At 38.5% G+C, this 17,070-nt stretch overlaps 1 protein-coding gene across 1 annotated transcript; it reads left to right on the forward strand.

The window, feature by feature from the left end:
- Positions 1 to 2,894: 2,894 nt before the first annotated feature.
- LOC120070007 lies at positions 2,895 to 3,482 on the forward strand. The gene has a single exon (XM_039021855.1). The coding sequence runs from the start codon at positions 2,895 to 2,897 to the stop codon at positions 3,480 to 3,482; it is 588 nt and encodes a 195-aa protein (XP_038877783.1).
- Positions 3,483 to 17,070: the final 13,588 nt, after the last annotated feature.

Raw genomic sequence — 17,070 nt, forward strand, 5'->3', positions numbered from 1 at the left:
AGTTGATTTGTGTTAAGGAATTAATTAAGTTTAGCTAAAGCATGCTCAACGACATCTTCACCTGTGAGAGCAGAAGTGAAGATTTTATTCCGCCTATCGAGAGAAGGTTGGAAGAATGCGTTAACTAAAGCGAGAAGTATTTCTAGAGATGGAAATAACCTTGCATTCATCACATTCATCCCTGTTTCACCATAGAGATATGGGGAACGTGATTGATCACCGAGACGTGTACGCCAAGGGAAAACGGAACCTTAGTTGCATCTTTAACGCAATTGACAAACTTGCGATGTTTTTACTCTTTACTCTTTCTCTTTCTGCTTCATTCATAAAGACTTGCCATCGCATACAACGATTCTTTGTACAACTTCACAGTCATTCCTCGACCTCAGTATTATGTATCATGTATCTTGTCTCATGTGTCATAGTAGCTTAGGACTTTACTTATCAACGCATTTTTATTTCATCGTAATTTATATTTATGTATAAACCCAACATTCTTTATTCATTATTAAAAACCGGTCGCATGTATCACATAACTATCGCATTAACGAAAAAAATCCCCGTGTTTGACCTCGGATCATTCTGAGAAACTTGCGTTGGAATTATACTTGGTTTTAGCGCAAGGAAACTTGTGACACACACTACTTCATCGCATACTACGAGCAATTCATTAACAACGCATACAATTAGAATGTAGTATCGCATAAAAATGTCTTTATCGCAAGCACTTGAGCGTATATAGCACTTCATATTCATATTTGTCCACATGCTTAAAGACATAAAAATAGCGTTACAAGTTTATGGTGCCGTTGCCGGGGATTGGTAACGGTTAGTGTTGAATACGTTTGTGGTATTTTACAGGACAGATCTCTTTGTACTAGCTGTTTATCGCGAAGAGCAGTCTAATGATTTATGAGTACTGGAATTGATTCAGAAATTCTTAGCTGACCCAGAGATCAGGTGTATTTTTCGCGCAAGAGCACATCAGAACCGAGTTAGGCGAAAAGGAAACATGGCAAGCAACAATGAGAGGCCCGATGAGAATGAAGAGGTAAATTGGCCAGCGCAAGATCCAGTATTTCTTGCTGCTGACCGCAATATCCCTATGAGAAATTATGCGGCACCGAATCTTTATAACTTCTCACCCGGAATTTCAAGACCCACGGTTGCGGAGAACGCAGGTTTTGAGATAAGGCCAGTCATGCTTCAAATGATCCGAAATGCGGGACAATTTGGAGGTTCACAAGGAGAAGTCCCGCATGCTCATTTGACTCGCTTCGTAGAAATATGCAATACATTCTCCATACCTGGTGTGACTTTCAGAGGAATTAGATTGTATCTCTTCCCTTATACACTGCAGGATGAGGCAAGGGGGTGGGCTCAATCACTAGAGCCAAATGAAATCAACGCATGGGATCAGTTGGTTGAGAGGTTTATGAATAAATTCTTCCTTCCTGTCATCAATGCAAGAAGATAGAGGGATGTGTTGAATTTTGAACAAAAGGGTTATGAAACTTTGAGCACCACCTGGGTGCAATTCAAACAATTAGTGAAAAATTGTCCGCACATCGGGATTCCCGATTGCGTTCTGATGGAGACTTTTTATAATGGATTGGATCGATCAACACAAGCAGTTGCTGATGCCTCCACAGCAAAAGGGTTAATGGACAAGACGTATACGGAAGCAAAGATCATCTTAGATCATATTTCGCGAAACACAGATGAGTGGTTAGATAACGGGTATGAGGAAAGAGGCTCAGAGCAAGGAAGAGCAGAAAGTGCCATTGTCCCAGCTAATACAATGAGCACCCTGGCCAACCAGATGGCCACAGTGACCTTGCTTCTTCAGACTATAGCTATTCAGCAAGGACATCTCTCTCAAAGTTCAACACAGGCCAATGCGTTGACGCAAGTGGCCATAATAAATTGCGTGTAATGCGGAAACTCAGTGGAAGTCTGACCGTTGAATCAACAATCCATACACTCCATTCACAATGAATCATTCAGGAACACCTACAACCCCGGTTGGCGGAATCACCCAACTTTCAGTTGGGGCGGGAATCACAACCAGGGGGGCTAAGGTAATCATCAGAACAGTTTTCATGGAAATTGAGGAAATTCTCCGATTTTCATTAATCAGAATCACCACAAAAAGTGAGTTTGAGAGTGTACAACCCTACGACCAACCGTCCTCTTCTGACACCTCTTGCAGTACCTCGTCTTTGGAAATGTTATTGAAACAGTATATTGAGATGAACGAGGCAATCAAGAAATCACAAGCTTCCTCCCTTAGAAATTTGGAGGTATAGATTGAACAGCTTGTAATAGAACTTAAGAATAAAGCCCCTGGTACGTTGCCCAATAGCTCAGGAACATCGGAACCGCGCGGTAAAGAACAATGCCAAGCAGTGACATTGAGAAGTTGCAAGACAACAATCCCCGTGCCACCAGTACCGGATTTAGTAGAAAGACCAGTAGATGTAATCATCAGTGATGACTAATCAAGCACGAACAATAGAACTATCAATTCAGAAGGAAATACTTCTAAAAGGAGTGAATCTCAGCAAGACTCAAATTCAAAATCACCGCAACCTCCAGCTTCGAAAACACAGCAAGCATAGGACCTCAATGAACAGCCAGTTGAACAGAAAGTACGGCGGGATCCTCCACCTTCCTCATCCAAGCTGAGGAAGAAAGATGACAACAAATAATTCCAGAGGTTCCTGGATGTTCTCCGACAATTATATATCAACATTCCCTTAATAGAGGCGTTGGAACAGATGCCAAGCTATGTGAAATTCCTCAAGGATATACTTGCCAACAAGTGGGAGAATGAAACAGTTGCATTAACATATGAATGTAGTGCACTATTTCAAAATAATATCCCCACTAAAATGAAAGATCCCGGGAGTTTCACATTGCCATGCTTAATAGGGGGAAAAGAAGTCAGAAATGCGTTGTGTGATCTGGGAGCAAGTATAAACCTAATGCCCTTGTCAATCTTCAAAAAGTTAAATATTGGCAACGCAAGACCTACCACAGTTACGTTGCAGTTGGCCGAGAGATCAATAACGCATCCCGAGGGCAAAATAGAGGATGTACTTGTGCAAGTAGATACATTTATCTTCCCTACTGACTTTATCATATTAGACTATGAAGCTGATATTGAGGTGCCTATCATCTTGGGTCACCTATTTCTTACAACAGGGCGAGCACTGATCGATGTACAGAAAGGAGAACTTACCATAAGGGTCGATGATCAGCAAGTTAAGTTCAACATTCTCAATGCATTGAAATACCCAGGTGATATGGAAAATTGTCAATATGTTGCAGAATTGCAGGAAGAACATTGGCCTGAGCCTCAAGAAGAATCGGAGGAACAAGACTTTGGGATCGGAGCAATGTGGGAGGAACAAGACTTTGGGATCGACGTAATACAAACTGAGTCAGGATTTGAAACAATCAAGCATCTGAACGTATAACGCAATGCACTAAGCCATCTTTAGAAGAACCAACCATGTTTGAGTTGAAGTCGTTGCCAGTGCACCTTAAATATGTTTATTTAGGAGACAATAACACTTTACCGGTTATTATATCTGCCTCACTGAGCAAAGAGAAGAAGGAAGCACTTATCCAAATCCCGAAAAACAACGCAAAAGCCTTGGGATGGACCTTAGCGGATATTCGAGGGATCAGTCCTTTGTATTGCATGCATAAGATTCGTCTTAAAGAAGGAAAAATAGGATCTATAGAGAGGGAACACCGTTTGAACCCTGCCATAAGAGAGGTTGTGAAGAAAGAAATAGTGAAGTGGCTTGATGCATGCGTCATTTACTTTATATCTGATAGCAGCTGGGTAAGCCCAGTTCAATGTGTTCCAAAGAAAGGGGGTATGACAGTCATCACCAACAGTAGAAATGAGTTAATTCCTACAAGGACAACCACGGGGTGGAGAATCTGTATGGATTATCGCAAATTAAATCTGGCCACAAAAAAGGACCACTTTCCACTCCCGTTTATTGATCAGATGTTAGATCGACTTGCTGGGAATGAATTCTTTTGTTTTCTTGACGGCTACTCAGGGTATAACCAAATTGCGATTGCACCGGAAGATCAAGATAAGACAACTTTCACGTGCCCATTTGGCACATTTGCATTCCGTCGCATGCCGTTTGGACTCTGTAATGCACCAGGTACCTTCCAAAGGTGATGGCAATATTTTTCAGATTTCTTGGAGGAGTCGGTCGAGGTATTTATGGATGATTTTTTAGTTTTTGGCAACACTTATGACTCCTGTTTATCAAATCTTGAAAAAGTCTTGAGGAGATGCGTTGAAACGAATCTTGTTCTGAACTGGGAGAAATGCCATTTCATGGTTGAAGAAGGAATTGTGCTAGGTCACAAGATATCAAAGGCAGGATTGGAAGTTGATCAAGCGAAAATCGACGCAATTTCCAAGTTGCCACCACCAGTCAGTGTGAAAACACTTAGGAGTTTTCTGGGACACGCGGGGTTTTATCGAAGATTTATCCTTAACTTTTCTCAGATCGCAAGGCCTCTAAGTGCGCTCCTCGAGATTTACTGCGAATATGATTTTGTTGATGCATGCACTGAAGCATTCCATACGCTGAAAAATGCACTCATCACCGCACCTATTCTGATTGCGCCGGATTGTGCGCAATCGTTTGCGTTGATGTGTGTCGCCCGTGGATATGTAGTGGGCGCAATCTTGAGTCAGCGTAAAGACAAGGTTTTGCATCCAATCTATTATGCTAGCAAGACGTTGAATGATGCACAGAAAAATTATACAACCATGGAAAAAGAAATGCTCGCAGTGGTATTTGCACTGAAGAAGTTTCGAAAGTACTTAATTGGAACAAATATTGTGGTGTATACCGATCATTCTGCGATCAAATACCTTATGATGAAGAAGGATGCTAAACCAAGACTGATAAGGTAGGTACTACTCATGCATGAATTTGACCTAGAGATTAAGGATCGAAAGGGAACTGAGAACCAAGTCGTAGATCATCTGTCAAGGTTAGAAAATTGCGAGGTTCAGAAGAAAGAAAAAGACATTGAAGAAATATTCCCTGATGAGCTACTTATGTCGGTATGCGTCAATGTTCCATGGTATGCGGACATTGTAAACTTCATAGTTTGCGGTCATACTAGAAGACTACACATACCAACAGAAGAAGAAGCTGAGACATGAAGTCAAATTTTATTTCTGGGATGACCCCTTCTTGTATTGACTTCGACCTGATCACATTTTGCGTCGATGCGTTCCTGAGCATGAGGCCAAGCATATTTTGGAACTTTGTCATGAATCCCTTTATGGAGGACATTTTGGGGGGCAGCGAATCGCTGCAAAAGTCTTACAGAGTGGCTATTTTTGGCCAACACTATTTAAGAACGCCCATCAAAGAAGAAGAGAGAATAAGGCTCGAGGAAGAATGATAACTTGTAGAAATACAAGTTATTTATGCCACCTTATCTAGATATTGTGGCCAAAAGTTAGTAATTATGTGCCAATTGTATGAAAATTAACCTAGTATGACAATAATTATAAATGTTTGCAATTACACCCATTAACGCCAAAAATATGGAGGACAAGCCAAACTTTACTCTATTTTGCAGAAGACCAAGTCACCGCTTGCGCTCAAGGCTCATGAAAACTAATCAACGCATCTCTGTCACATTGCGCCCGTCGATCAACCATGAAAAGACGATTACCGAAGTAACGACGCAGTGCGACAGTCGATCCAAAGCTACGCTTCGACCGCATGCAGTAATAAAAACAAACACCGAATGCGAACCCGTGATCAAAAGATGCAACTGAGCAACGTGAGAGCGGAGGATTGAGACATGTGTACAACTAATGGTTGTGCAGAATTGATGGTCTGATTGCATAACAGAAGGAATAATATCCCTCCATCTGCGAAATTTCCATAACTATCACGTGGGGACCACAAGGCCATAGTCAAAGTATCTGCTCCTATAAATACCCAGTGATTTCAGAAAAAAGTATGCTATTGGATACTGGGCTAAGTGCTGAAAGATTTTAGAGAGAAAAGGCTGAGCTGAGTGCTGAAGAGAAGAAATTCGGGAAGAGAATGAGATAAGGCCGAGAGGTAAATCTCAGATCCGACCTGTCATATACCCGATCGAAGCTCTGTGCAGAGACCCCTGCTACTGTCTCTTATACACATCTAGATGTGTATAAGAGACAGGTATCTGTTCTATCTCTCTTTCATTGTATTCCACATTTTCTTTATCTCTTCATTCACACATCATGTATCAAACACTTAGTAGAAATATTAAATGTTTCGATAGATTTCGTTTACCATTTTCTGTCTATTTCCGTTCACCCATTAGTCATTTTCTTCATGATGATTTCTTAATTCCTTGATGAGAAATATGAATCACCAAGAACTTAATATGTATTAAAGTTATAAAATACGTTTAGCTAAAGCATGCTAGATGGCATTTTCACCTGTGAGAGCAGAAGTGAAGATGTCGTTCTGATCTATCGAGAGAAGGTCAGAAGAGTGCGTTAGCTAAAGCGAGTAGCACTTCCAGACATGGAAGCAACCTTGCGTTCATTATGTTAGACTCTGTTTCACCACAGACATGTGGGAAACGCGGCCGATCACTGAGAGGTGTACGCCAAGAGAGCGGAACAGTATTTGTACTTTCAATTCAATTAAGAACTTGCGTTGTTTGTAATACTTATCTTTCTCTTTCTAATCTATTCACAAGACTTGTCGTTGCATCCCACGTCTTTGCACAATCTTCACAGCCAGCCTGAATCCTAGTATCTTGCACATAAAGCCTGTATCTTGTAACATTTAGCTTAGGTTTATTGTATTTTTATGTCTTATCGCATCTTTACCGCTTTCCTTTATTTTACTGCAATTTACATACTGTACACACCTTTTATAAATAATTGAAAACCTGGTCGCATATACCATGAACATACCGCAATAACCGGCACCACTTCCCTGTGTTTGACCTCGGATCACACCGAGAAACTTGCGGTTGAATTACACTTGGTTCCATTGTAAGGAAACTTGTGACAACATAGGGCATACTATCTGAGCAATCCCTAATTAACGCATAAATAGTAGTAGTATCGCATCATTTTGAGCATTTAATATCATATATACCGAACCCGTTACAAGTTTATGGCGCCGTTATCGGGGACTGGTTAACGGTTAGTGTTGAATATTTTTGTGATATGTGCAGGACAGATCTCTTTGTACTGACTGTTCAACGCTAAGAGCAGTCTGGCGGCTTATGAGTACTGGAGTGATCTAGAAATTCTAAGCGGACCCAGAGATCAGGTGTATTTTTCGCGCAGGAGCACATCAGAACCAGAATAAACGCTGGACTTTCAAAACCTTGGTTGCAGAGAATGCAAGTTTTGAGAAGTGCACTCATTCCCCATACTTGGTGTGACTGCCAAAGTACTTATATTGCATCTCCTCCCATACATATTGTGGGATGAGGTGAGGAAGAGAACAATGTCCCTGAAGACATTGTGCAGGCAAGATCGCTTGCAGGGATGCTATTGCGGTAACTCTGAAAAACTCTTTTAATTAGCATCCCTATATCCGTATAACCTGCCTATTAGGATTAGCTTTTAATGCTTTATGCATTTCCTTCCAATTTAATTTCATATGTACTTCCATTCCTTTAATTTAGTAGCGCCGTACGTAAATTCTTGTGAATGAGTAGATGAACCATTAAACACCGCAAAGTCCTTTTCGACTTGTGTTTTAGATGAATTAAAAAAAAAATAAATACTAGTATGAAACGCGATGATAGGTGCATTGTGTGTTAACAAGAGACACCTTGCGTCCATTACACCCAAATGCATTGCGTTGAGGGGTGTGTTGCGCGCTTGTGTGCTCTTTGCTCATCCTTAGCTAAATGCACTATGTTGAGGTATCCTCCAGAAATGTGTCTAGTTAAGGGGCGTGTTGCGGGAGTACATGTGTGTTGCCCGTCCTCAGCAAATATGTGTCTGCGTTTAATGGAAGCATGATGTGAATTTTTAAATCGTGCACCCTTCTGAATCAAATTTGAAAGAAATTTTCAATTCATTTATTCTTTTATCAGTTAATCAAATTCTTTGACTTGTACAGGCAACAAAAATTTTGTATTGCGTTCATTGGTAATTAATTGTATATTTTGTTAATATTTAATACAATGAGTATATATTCAGTCCACTTTTTGCCTGTGCCTTTTTCTTTATCTTCCTTTGTCAATTTTTGTAATCTTCTAAATCTCTTATTTTTACAATCTTCATTGTGTTGCTATGATGTATTACATGTTTATACTTAGAAACATTTCCCATACTTAGTAAATTCTGGCTAACACTTAGTTAATTCTTAGTTTAGCAGTACTTTACTTTTTATCTTTCAAAGTTCTACTCAAACCTTCTTTTTAAAATTTTCTTCTAAGTGTTTGTCTAGTCTCTCCAAACAACGCAATGAGGACCTTCCTCATCTTTAAATTTGGGGGTAGGGAAGGTTTGAGTAGATGAGATCAAAATTATGTTGTATCTAAGAAAATATATCAAAATGTATCTAATTAGTCATGGAACTTTTAGTTTATTGGAATAATTTCTAAAACGAAATAAACGATACATATTTTCAATTACAACTTATTGAATTTTCAGAACAAGTTTTATTGTTTACAAACCACGAGTTATAGGACATAAAACTCAACAAATCCTTTAAAGCTATTATGGTGGCAAAGGGTTTTACCCAGGTAGAGGGAGTCGACTGTGAGGAGACTTTCTCGCCTATTGCCATGCTGAAGTCTATCCGCATCCACCTATCCATTGCCTCATATTATGACTATGAGATATGGCAAATGGATGTCTAGACTGCTTTTCTGAATGGAAATCTTGAGGAGACCATTTATATGGTGCAACCCGAGGGATTCATAGTCCAAGATCAATAGCAAAAGGTTTACAAGCTGAATTGGTCCATTTATGGACTGAAACAGGTATCTCGATTTTGGAATATAAGGTTTTATACTGTGATCAATTCTTATGGCTTTGATCAGAACGTTGATGAAACTTGTGTCTACAAGAAGATCATTAACAGTTCAGTAATTTTCCTAGTGTTATATGTGGATGATATCCTACTCATTGGGAATGATGTAGGCTTACTATAGTTAAGAACTGGCTTGTGACCCAATTCCAAATGAAAGATTTGGGAGAGGCTCAGTTTGTTCTTGATATTCAGATATTTGAGGATCGTAAGAATAAAATGCTAGCACTGTCTCAGGCATCATATATTTACAAGATGTTGACCAAATATTCGATGTAGAACTCCAAGAAGAGCCTTTTGCCTTTCATGCACAGAGTTACTTTGTCTAAGGAATAGTTTCCTAAGACACCTCAAGAGGTTGAGGAAATGAGACGGGTCCCTTATGCATTTGCCGTAGGTAGTATCATGTATGCGATGTTATGTACTAGACCTGACATCTGCTATGCAGTGGGGATAGTTAGTAGATATTAGTCTAATCCAGGATATGATCACTAGACAGCCGTTAAGAACATCGTCAAGTATCTACGGAGAACGAGGGACTACATGCTTGTGTATGGGTCTAAGGATTTGATCCTTACAGGATACACAAACTCTGATTTTCAGACTGATAGAGATTCTCAGAAATCCACTTCAGGATCAGTGTTCACTCTTAATGGAGGGGCTATAGTGTGATGATGCACTAAGGAGGCCATTTGGCTTAGGAAATTCCTGACTGATCTGTAAGTTATTCCAGACATGTCAAAGCCTATTAAACTTTATTGTGATAATAGTGGTGCTGTGGCAAATTCCCGTGAACTTAGGAGTCATAAGCTCGGCAAGCACATCAAGCAGAAGTATCAGCTCATCCTAGAGATTGTGCATCGAGGGGACGTGATTGTTACGAAGATAGCTTCGGAGCACAACGTTATTGATATGTTTACGAAGGCCCTCACGGTTACAGTGTTTGAGGGTCACCTGCAGAGTATGGGTCTATAGTATAGACCACGGTTGGACTAGGGCAAGTGGGAGATATTGTACTAGGCTTATTTGTGCCCAAGTTTATTGTTTTATGTACTTGTAATTTGATTATCTTGTACACCCCACTAGCTTTCGGACAACTTGGAGATTGTTGGGGTTGATGCCCTAACTCTTGTAGGGTTCTGTAGTTTGTAAACATTGTATGAACAAACATTTCAGTGATTTATAATATTTGATATTTTATTCACTTTGTCTATGAAATATGTGATATTTTAGTTTCATTAACCACAAACCAATAAACTAACATCCAAGGTTATCGTTGTAACTTAAACATGTATATGGAGACATACAGGTGGATCGTATTTAAGTGATAACCTAAATGGTCTATAGTATATAGATAAGACTGGGTACCTTACTTTGGTGACACTACAAGTATGGGTTACTTTGTAGGTGCTACAAATGTTGTAAAGTGCTACAAATGATATAATCCTGATCATTCATGTGTTAGACATGCAAGCAAGAATATTCTATACAAAGGAGTTTGTATAAGATTAGGCCACAAAATTTTTAGTCTTTTTATATAACACCGTTCATAATTGAGACTTTCATTTCACTAGAATGACTATAGGTAACATGACCTTAATCCTGAGTGAGTTGTGAACTCTTGCCTATGAGAGCGATCCTTTAATTTGCATGGGTGAGAGTGGTCGGATCGCCGACTCAACAAGCCTACCATTTTAGGGATTCGTCTGATTGAGGAGCTGGGAACTCAGCTACACAAGATGAAATTCATTCCTTCCCTGAAGCAAGGATAAGTATATAAATTTCTCCTTTAAGGATTGATTCCGGGTCTTGAACAATGTGGCATCACACCCTTTCTTTGCAAGAGAGGGGTTTAGTCATAGTGGGACTATGATCTATTGTTCATTAGAGAGATCAGTGATACTTAAGGAGTTAGACGTAACTACAGGGACAAAACGATAATTTGGCCCAGCTATAATTACAAACGATTTGTGAAGGGTCATCGTACTATTGATTGGTTATATTCAATGGACACAAAAATATATCTATAGCACGAAGAGTGCAGCTGTCGGTCTTTAGTGGAGTGCCCGACAGTTAACGGATGGTGAATAATGTGATTAAAGAGTTTAATAAGTTATTCACGTACCGTTGGAGCTTCAAGCTACAGGTCCATGAGGTCCCCTTGGTAGCTCAATGGATTTAAGTTGAGAATCAGTTTTTGGGATAATTTGAAATGTTCAAATTAATAAGAGGGAATTTGATTATATATGATATAATTAAATTAATTAAATTATATATGATATAATTGATATAATGTATTTGATACATTCCTTTTTAATTGGAAGAACAAATATTTGAATATGGTTCAAATATATTTTTTATGAATAAGATTCATAGTTATTAAATTTAATATAAATATGATTTATATTAAATGCTATAAAATAGAGAAAAAAAAACTATGGTTTATATATTGTATATGATGCAATATTGAAACTATAGGTTGTAAATATAATATGATAAATTGGTTATCATATTTATTTATAATTTGTTAATTATTTGATAATTATCCTTTTTCTCTCTAACTACCCTTAGTGGATAGTTATTTAGTTTTGTGGCAAAAATTGGGATAAATGAAATTTGTTTCATAATTCCAAAGAGAGACACGATTTGTGATCAAGTAATTATACGATTTCTTGAGAGACTAAATGATTGAGTAATATAGTCTATGCGATAGACTTCATCGTCTACATGACAACCTTGTTTCTTTCTCGATCATCTTCCTCCTCTAACTCAAAACTTCCCTCTAACCAAAATTATCCAGAGCTGACCAATCCTGGATTCTCACACCGAGAATACCAAGGTTACCAAGTGGTAGTGTCCTCCTTTTGGTTTGAGTTCGTGTTGCTGTTCAAGGGATTTCATGACTTGTTCGACGCGTTTCTGAACGAGTACGATCGAGGGATTAACTTAAAGAACAGTTCTTCAAAGGTATAATTTCTAAACTTTGTTTTTAATTAAGAAAGCATGTTGTAATTTAGTTTTATGCATAATCTGTTCTTGTTAACTGTAAATGTATGCTTTCAATCGAATTGGGATTTGGATGATTCGCTTTCGCTCAAAGGTTCTCTATAAATAGAGTTCCTTCAGTCTCCACATACAGTTCAAGACTCATAAGACAGTCTAGGATGTTAGTTTATTGGATTTAGGGTTATTAAGACAAAACGAATACAACACAATCAATAACACTTATTGAAATAACATTGATAACTCTTTATTGACAACAATTAATTATTTACATTTACTATCTACGAGTTTTAGGACATAAAATTCAACAATGATTACTTAGTGGTCTTGAGAAAACTTTGTATAATGTCTATTGCAATGCCTACAATACATCAAAACTATTGTAGGAGGCATTAAATAAGAAGTACAAGTTAGAAGATTTGGTACTAAGAAATTCCTCGTGGAAAAATTCTTAGATTATAAGATGCTCGATACTAAGTTGGTAGTCAATCAGATGGAAGAATTGCAAATTATCATCTTTGACTTTCAAAGTGAAAGATTGAACATCAGCGAGCCATTCCAAGTTGCTGTTGTGATTGAGAAGTTTCCTCCTTCATGGAAGGACTTCAAATGTCATTTCAAACACAAGCAAAATGAGTTATCCATAGAGAACCTTGTGGTAAAACTCTGTATAGAAGAGGATAACAGAAAAGGAGATAAAACTCCACTAGAAATTGAAGCCAAGGCTCACATTGCTGAAGCTTCAAAACATAAACCCAATAAGCATAATTTCAAGATAAAAATGTGAATCATGAGTCAAGGAATGATGCTAGCAAGCATATTCGAGGCAATTGTTGGGTTTATGGTAAGAATCACCATACTGCTGTAATATTCAAGCACAAGAAGGGACAAATTTCCAACAATCAAGCCAATGTCATAGAAAATGACGGTTTTGTTATCATTATTTATGAAGTAAATATGGCTTCAGACACCAAAGGTTGGTGGATTGATACTGGTGCTACTAGGCACATTTGTAGGAACAAGTCATTGTTCATTATATATAAGAACTTAGATGGCAGCGAGAAGCTGTACATGGGAAATGTTTCAACTGCCTTAGTGGAAGGCAAGGGAAAGCTACTGCTGAAATGGACTTTTGGAAAGATACTTACCTTTAATGACACATGGCATGTGTAAGAGATTCGAAAGAATTTAGTGTCAGGAATCCTACTTAACAAAAATGGGTTCAAGCTTGAATTTGAGTCCGATAAATTTATTTTGACAAAAGAGGGGGGAGGGGGTATGTATGTGGAAAAAGGCTATCTGAGTGATGACATGTTAAATTTATTTTGATAAGGGGGGGGGGGGGGGGGGGTATGTTGTGACGTGCTAAAGAGGGTTTGATCCTGATCATTCATGTGGAGACATGCGAGCGGGGGTGTCCTATTCAATGGGGTTTGTATAAGAGTTGACCACGAAGTGTTTAGTCTTGTTATATAATGTCGTTCGTGATAGAGACTTCATTTCACAAGGATGACCACAGGTAATGTGACCTTAATCCTGAGTGAGTTGGGAACTTCTGCCTATGAGGGCGGTTCTTTGATTTACATGGGTGCGAGCGGCCAAATTGCCGACTCAAACCTACCACTTCGGGGATTCATCTAATTAGGGAGCTGGGAACTTAACTACATAGGATGGAATTCACTTCTTCCCTCAAGCAGGGGTAAGTAGATAGATTGCTCCCTTAAAGGCTGATTCTGGGGCTTAGACTTTATGCTTCATCGTATAGTCAAAGGTACTCAATCGTAGCTATGTGATCGTGGTTACTCGCCTAATTTACTAAACGATTAAGAAGAAGTCTTCGCCCTGGCAGTTCAAGACCCGATTCGCTTGTGACCTCGATTGTTTTATGTAATAGATATAATTTTTTTCTGGTTTTTGAGGCTAATCATCTCGGTCCATTAGTTTTGTGAATGTACATAAGATGTATGTTTTATTATATGTCATATGGTATTCCATATAGTTGAAATCCCACCTTAGGTTATGCATTGGTCATGCATCATCTGTATATTGTAAAAGTTATGATACAGTAGTTTGCATGATTAAGATTACTTCAAGAGCATGCTCATGCATTAAACATATTCATGCATCATCTTTATATTATAAGTGTTATAGTATAAGGGTGTATGGAAGCTTGTATGCCTAGTTCATTACTAAGTATATAGGAGTTATATATAGTAATGAATGGATATTGCATAAAGCATAACACATAGGTTAAATTTATTATAGTTGTAAATATCTAGTTTTGCTAAGCAATATGGATAGTTTGAATTGTTTCTTTTATAAGAGTTATAATGGAAATTAGAACTAAAATCTATAAGAAAGACATGCATGCGAACTTAGGCTTGAATCATGTTTTAAAAGAGTTTTAAAATTTGATGGAGATAGACCTAAGATCATGGTTCTAATGAGATTAGAAACCTAAGATTTAATCTTTTAATCAGTTTAATAGAATTGAATTGACTAATAAAAGATTAAATATGTAGCAAATCTATCTATAAGGGACCTTTTGTCTAATGGCGGTTTTCTAGGCCTGGGGTACTTTAAGCTACGGAAAACGAACACCCCTACTGGGACATACTGGAAAGTTGGAATATTAGATCAGATTGATTGCATGCATGAAAAAATATTGAATGATAGTCCGTTAAAGAGTTAACAATGGGAACTGACTTGAACTTGTTTAATATCAAAGACAGAGTTGTTTTTTTGAGAAAATTAAAACACACTTTTAAGATAAAACCAGTAGCACGAATGAATCTAAGTTAATTGAACACCCCTAGGTAGAACATTTAGATGGATGTACATTGGGATATATGATATTATCATTTAAATACCTCTTCACTGTTTCTCCTTTATGTTGCACATACTGTCTCAGCTATGTACAATCGGCCTTGAGGCACACACATAGTGGTAGTGTCCCCTAAAGGTGCTGTGGGGTAAGTCAGTACCAAGGTGAATGGGAGAATGTTCATAGTAAGTAGTGAGAGGGAATGGTGACAACATATCCTATGGCTCTATCTCATTATGTTGGATAACGTTTCTGTGCATCACCTCAAGGCACCCTGGGAATGTCCCCCCTATAGGATGGCAGTTTGCACAACTCTTTATCTGATCTCCTGTATAGGATAAGGTCGCTTTAATCTCTTGTCCTAGTCAGCTTTTTCCCTACGGTGGGCGCACTAGGGCAAAACTCTAGGGCCGAAAATGAGGGGTTACACTTATGTGGAATTGTTAAAGGTTAATAGTTCTCGACCAAAAAATGGTGACTGTTAGTGTTAGTTACAAGAGTTGGTTTTGCCTAATGGTTGAGAATGTCTCATCCCAGTGAAGGGGCATTTGATCACCCCATCGATGACTTTTGTCCTGCCTCGCTGGGACATCATTACAAAGTAGATGTTTTTCACTTAGGGTACATGGAAACTATTTTGCTAAAACTAAAATTGGTGCTAAAAAGTGGTAATGAATACATTTATTAATTTTTTTTTCAGCAACGTAAAAATGGCTACAGCCACATTAACTCTATTAAGCACCGAAAAGTTGATTGGCGAGAATTATGCTAGTTGGAAACACACGATAACTACAATATTGATCATCGATGGTCTAAGGTTCATCCTTACAGAGGAGTGTCCTCCTATTCTGACTCAAAATGCCACTCGAAATGTTCGAGAGGCTTATGAGAGATATACACGGGCAAACAAAAAGGCCCGAGTTTACATCTTAGCTAGTCTAAATGATGCTTTGGCCAAGAAGCATGGGCCTATGGTCTCAGCGCGTGAGATCATGCCCTGTAGGGAATTTTAGGACAACCGACTGGATAACTCAAGCACGAATCTCTGAAATGCATCTTCAACTCCAAAATGGAGAAAGGCATATCTGTTCGTGAACAAGTTCTGAACATGATGGTCTACTTCAATGTGGCATCGATGAATGGGTCATGCATCGATGAGGGTAGCCAGGTTAGTATCATTCAGCACTCGTTGCCAGATAGCTTCCTGCACTTTGTCAGTAATGCTATACTGAACAAAGTAGACTATACCTTTACAACTCTCCTTAACGAGTTGTAGACATTCCAATCCTTGTTGAAAAATAAGGAGAAGAAGGTTGGTGAGGAAAGTATTGCTTCATCATCAAAGAAGTTCCATCGGGATTTGACCTCAGGGACTAAGTCTATAACTTCTAATTTTAATACTTCCAAATGGAAGAAGAAGAAGGGTGGTGAGGGGAAGGGGAAGACACTTGCTAACCCACAACCTGTTGCGCAGTTGACAAAAGAAAGTGTATCCATTACAACCTGGATGGGCACTGGAAGTAGAATTGTCCTCGCTGGATAAAGGAGAAGAAGAAGTCTAAGGCCAAGGCAAAATAAGGTAAATATGATTTACTAGTTTTGGAAACCTGTTTAATGGAGAATGATGATTTTGCCTAGATTATTGACTCTGGGGCCAATAATTATGTTTGTTCTTCTTTTCAGGGGATTGGATCCTGGCAACAGCTTGAGGCTGAAGAGGTGAAGATGCGAATAGGCACCGAGCACGTCGTCTCAGGTGTGGTATTGAGAGGACTCCAGTTGACTATACAGAAGAAATTTATCATTTTGAATTATGTGTATGTAGTTCCCGAGTTAAAGCGGAACTTAATTTTTGTAAAGTGTCTGATAGAATGTAAATATACTCTTACTTTTCATTGAATAAAGTATTTATTCTAAAAGATGGTGTTGATATTTGTTCAACAAAATTGGAAAATAATTTATATGTGCTAAGGCATTAGCAACAAATTCCCTCCATAATATAAAGATGTTTAAAACTGCCGTAACTCAAAATAAACGACTTAAGGTTTCTTCAAAAGAAAATGCCCAACTTTGGCACCTTTGATTAGAGCACATTAATCTCAACATGATTGAGAGGTTGGTGAAGAATGGACTTCTAAGCGAGTTAAAGGAAAATTCTTTACCTGTGTGCGAGTCATG

The sequence above is a fragment of the Benincasa hispida genome, chromosome 1 (genome assembly GCF_009727055.1).
Source record: "Benincasa hispida cultivar B227 chromosome 1, ASM972705v1, whole genome shotgun sequence".
NCBI classification, from domain to species: domain Eukaryota; kingdom Viridiplantae; phylum Streptophyta; class Magnoliopsida; order Cucurbitales; family Cucurbitaceae; genus Benincasa; species Benincasa hispida.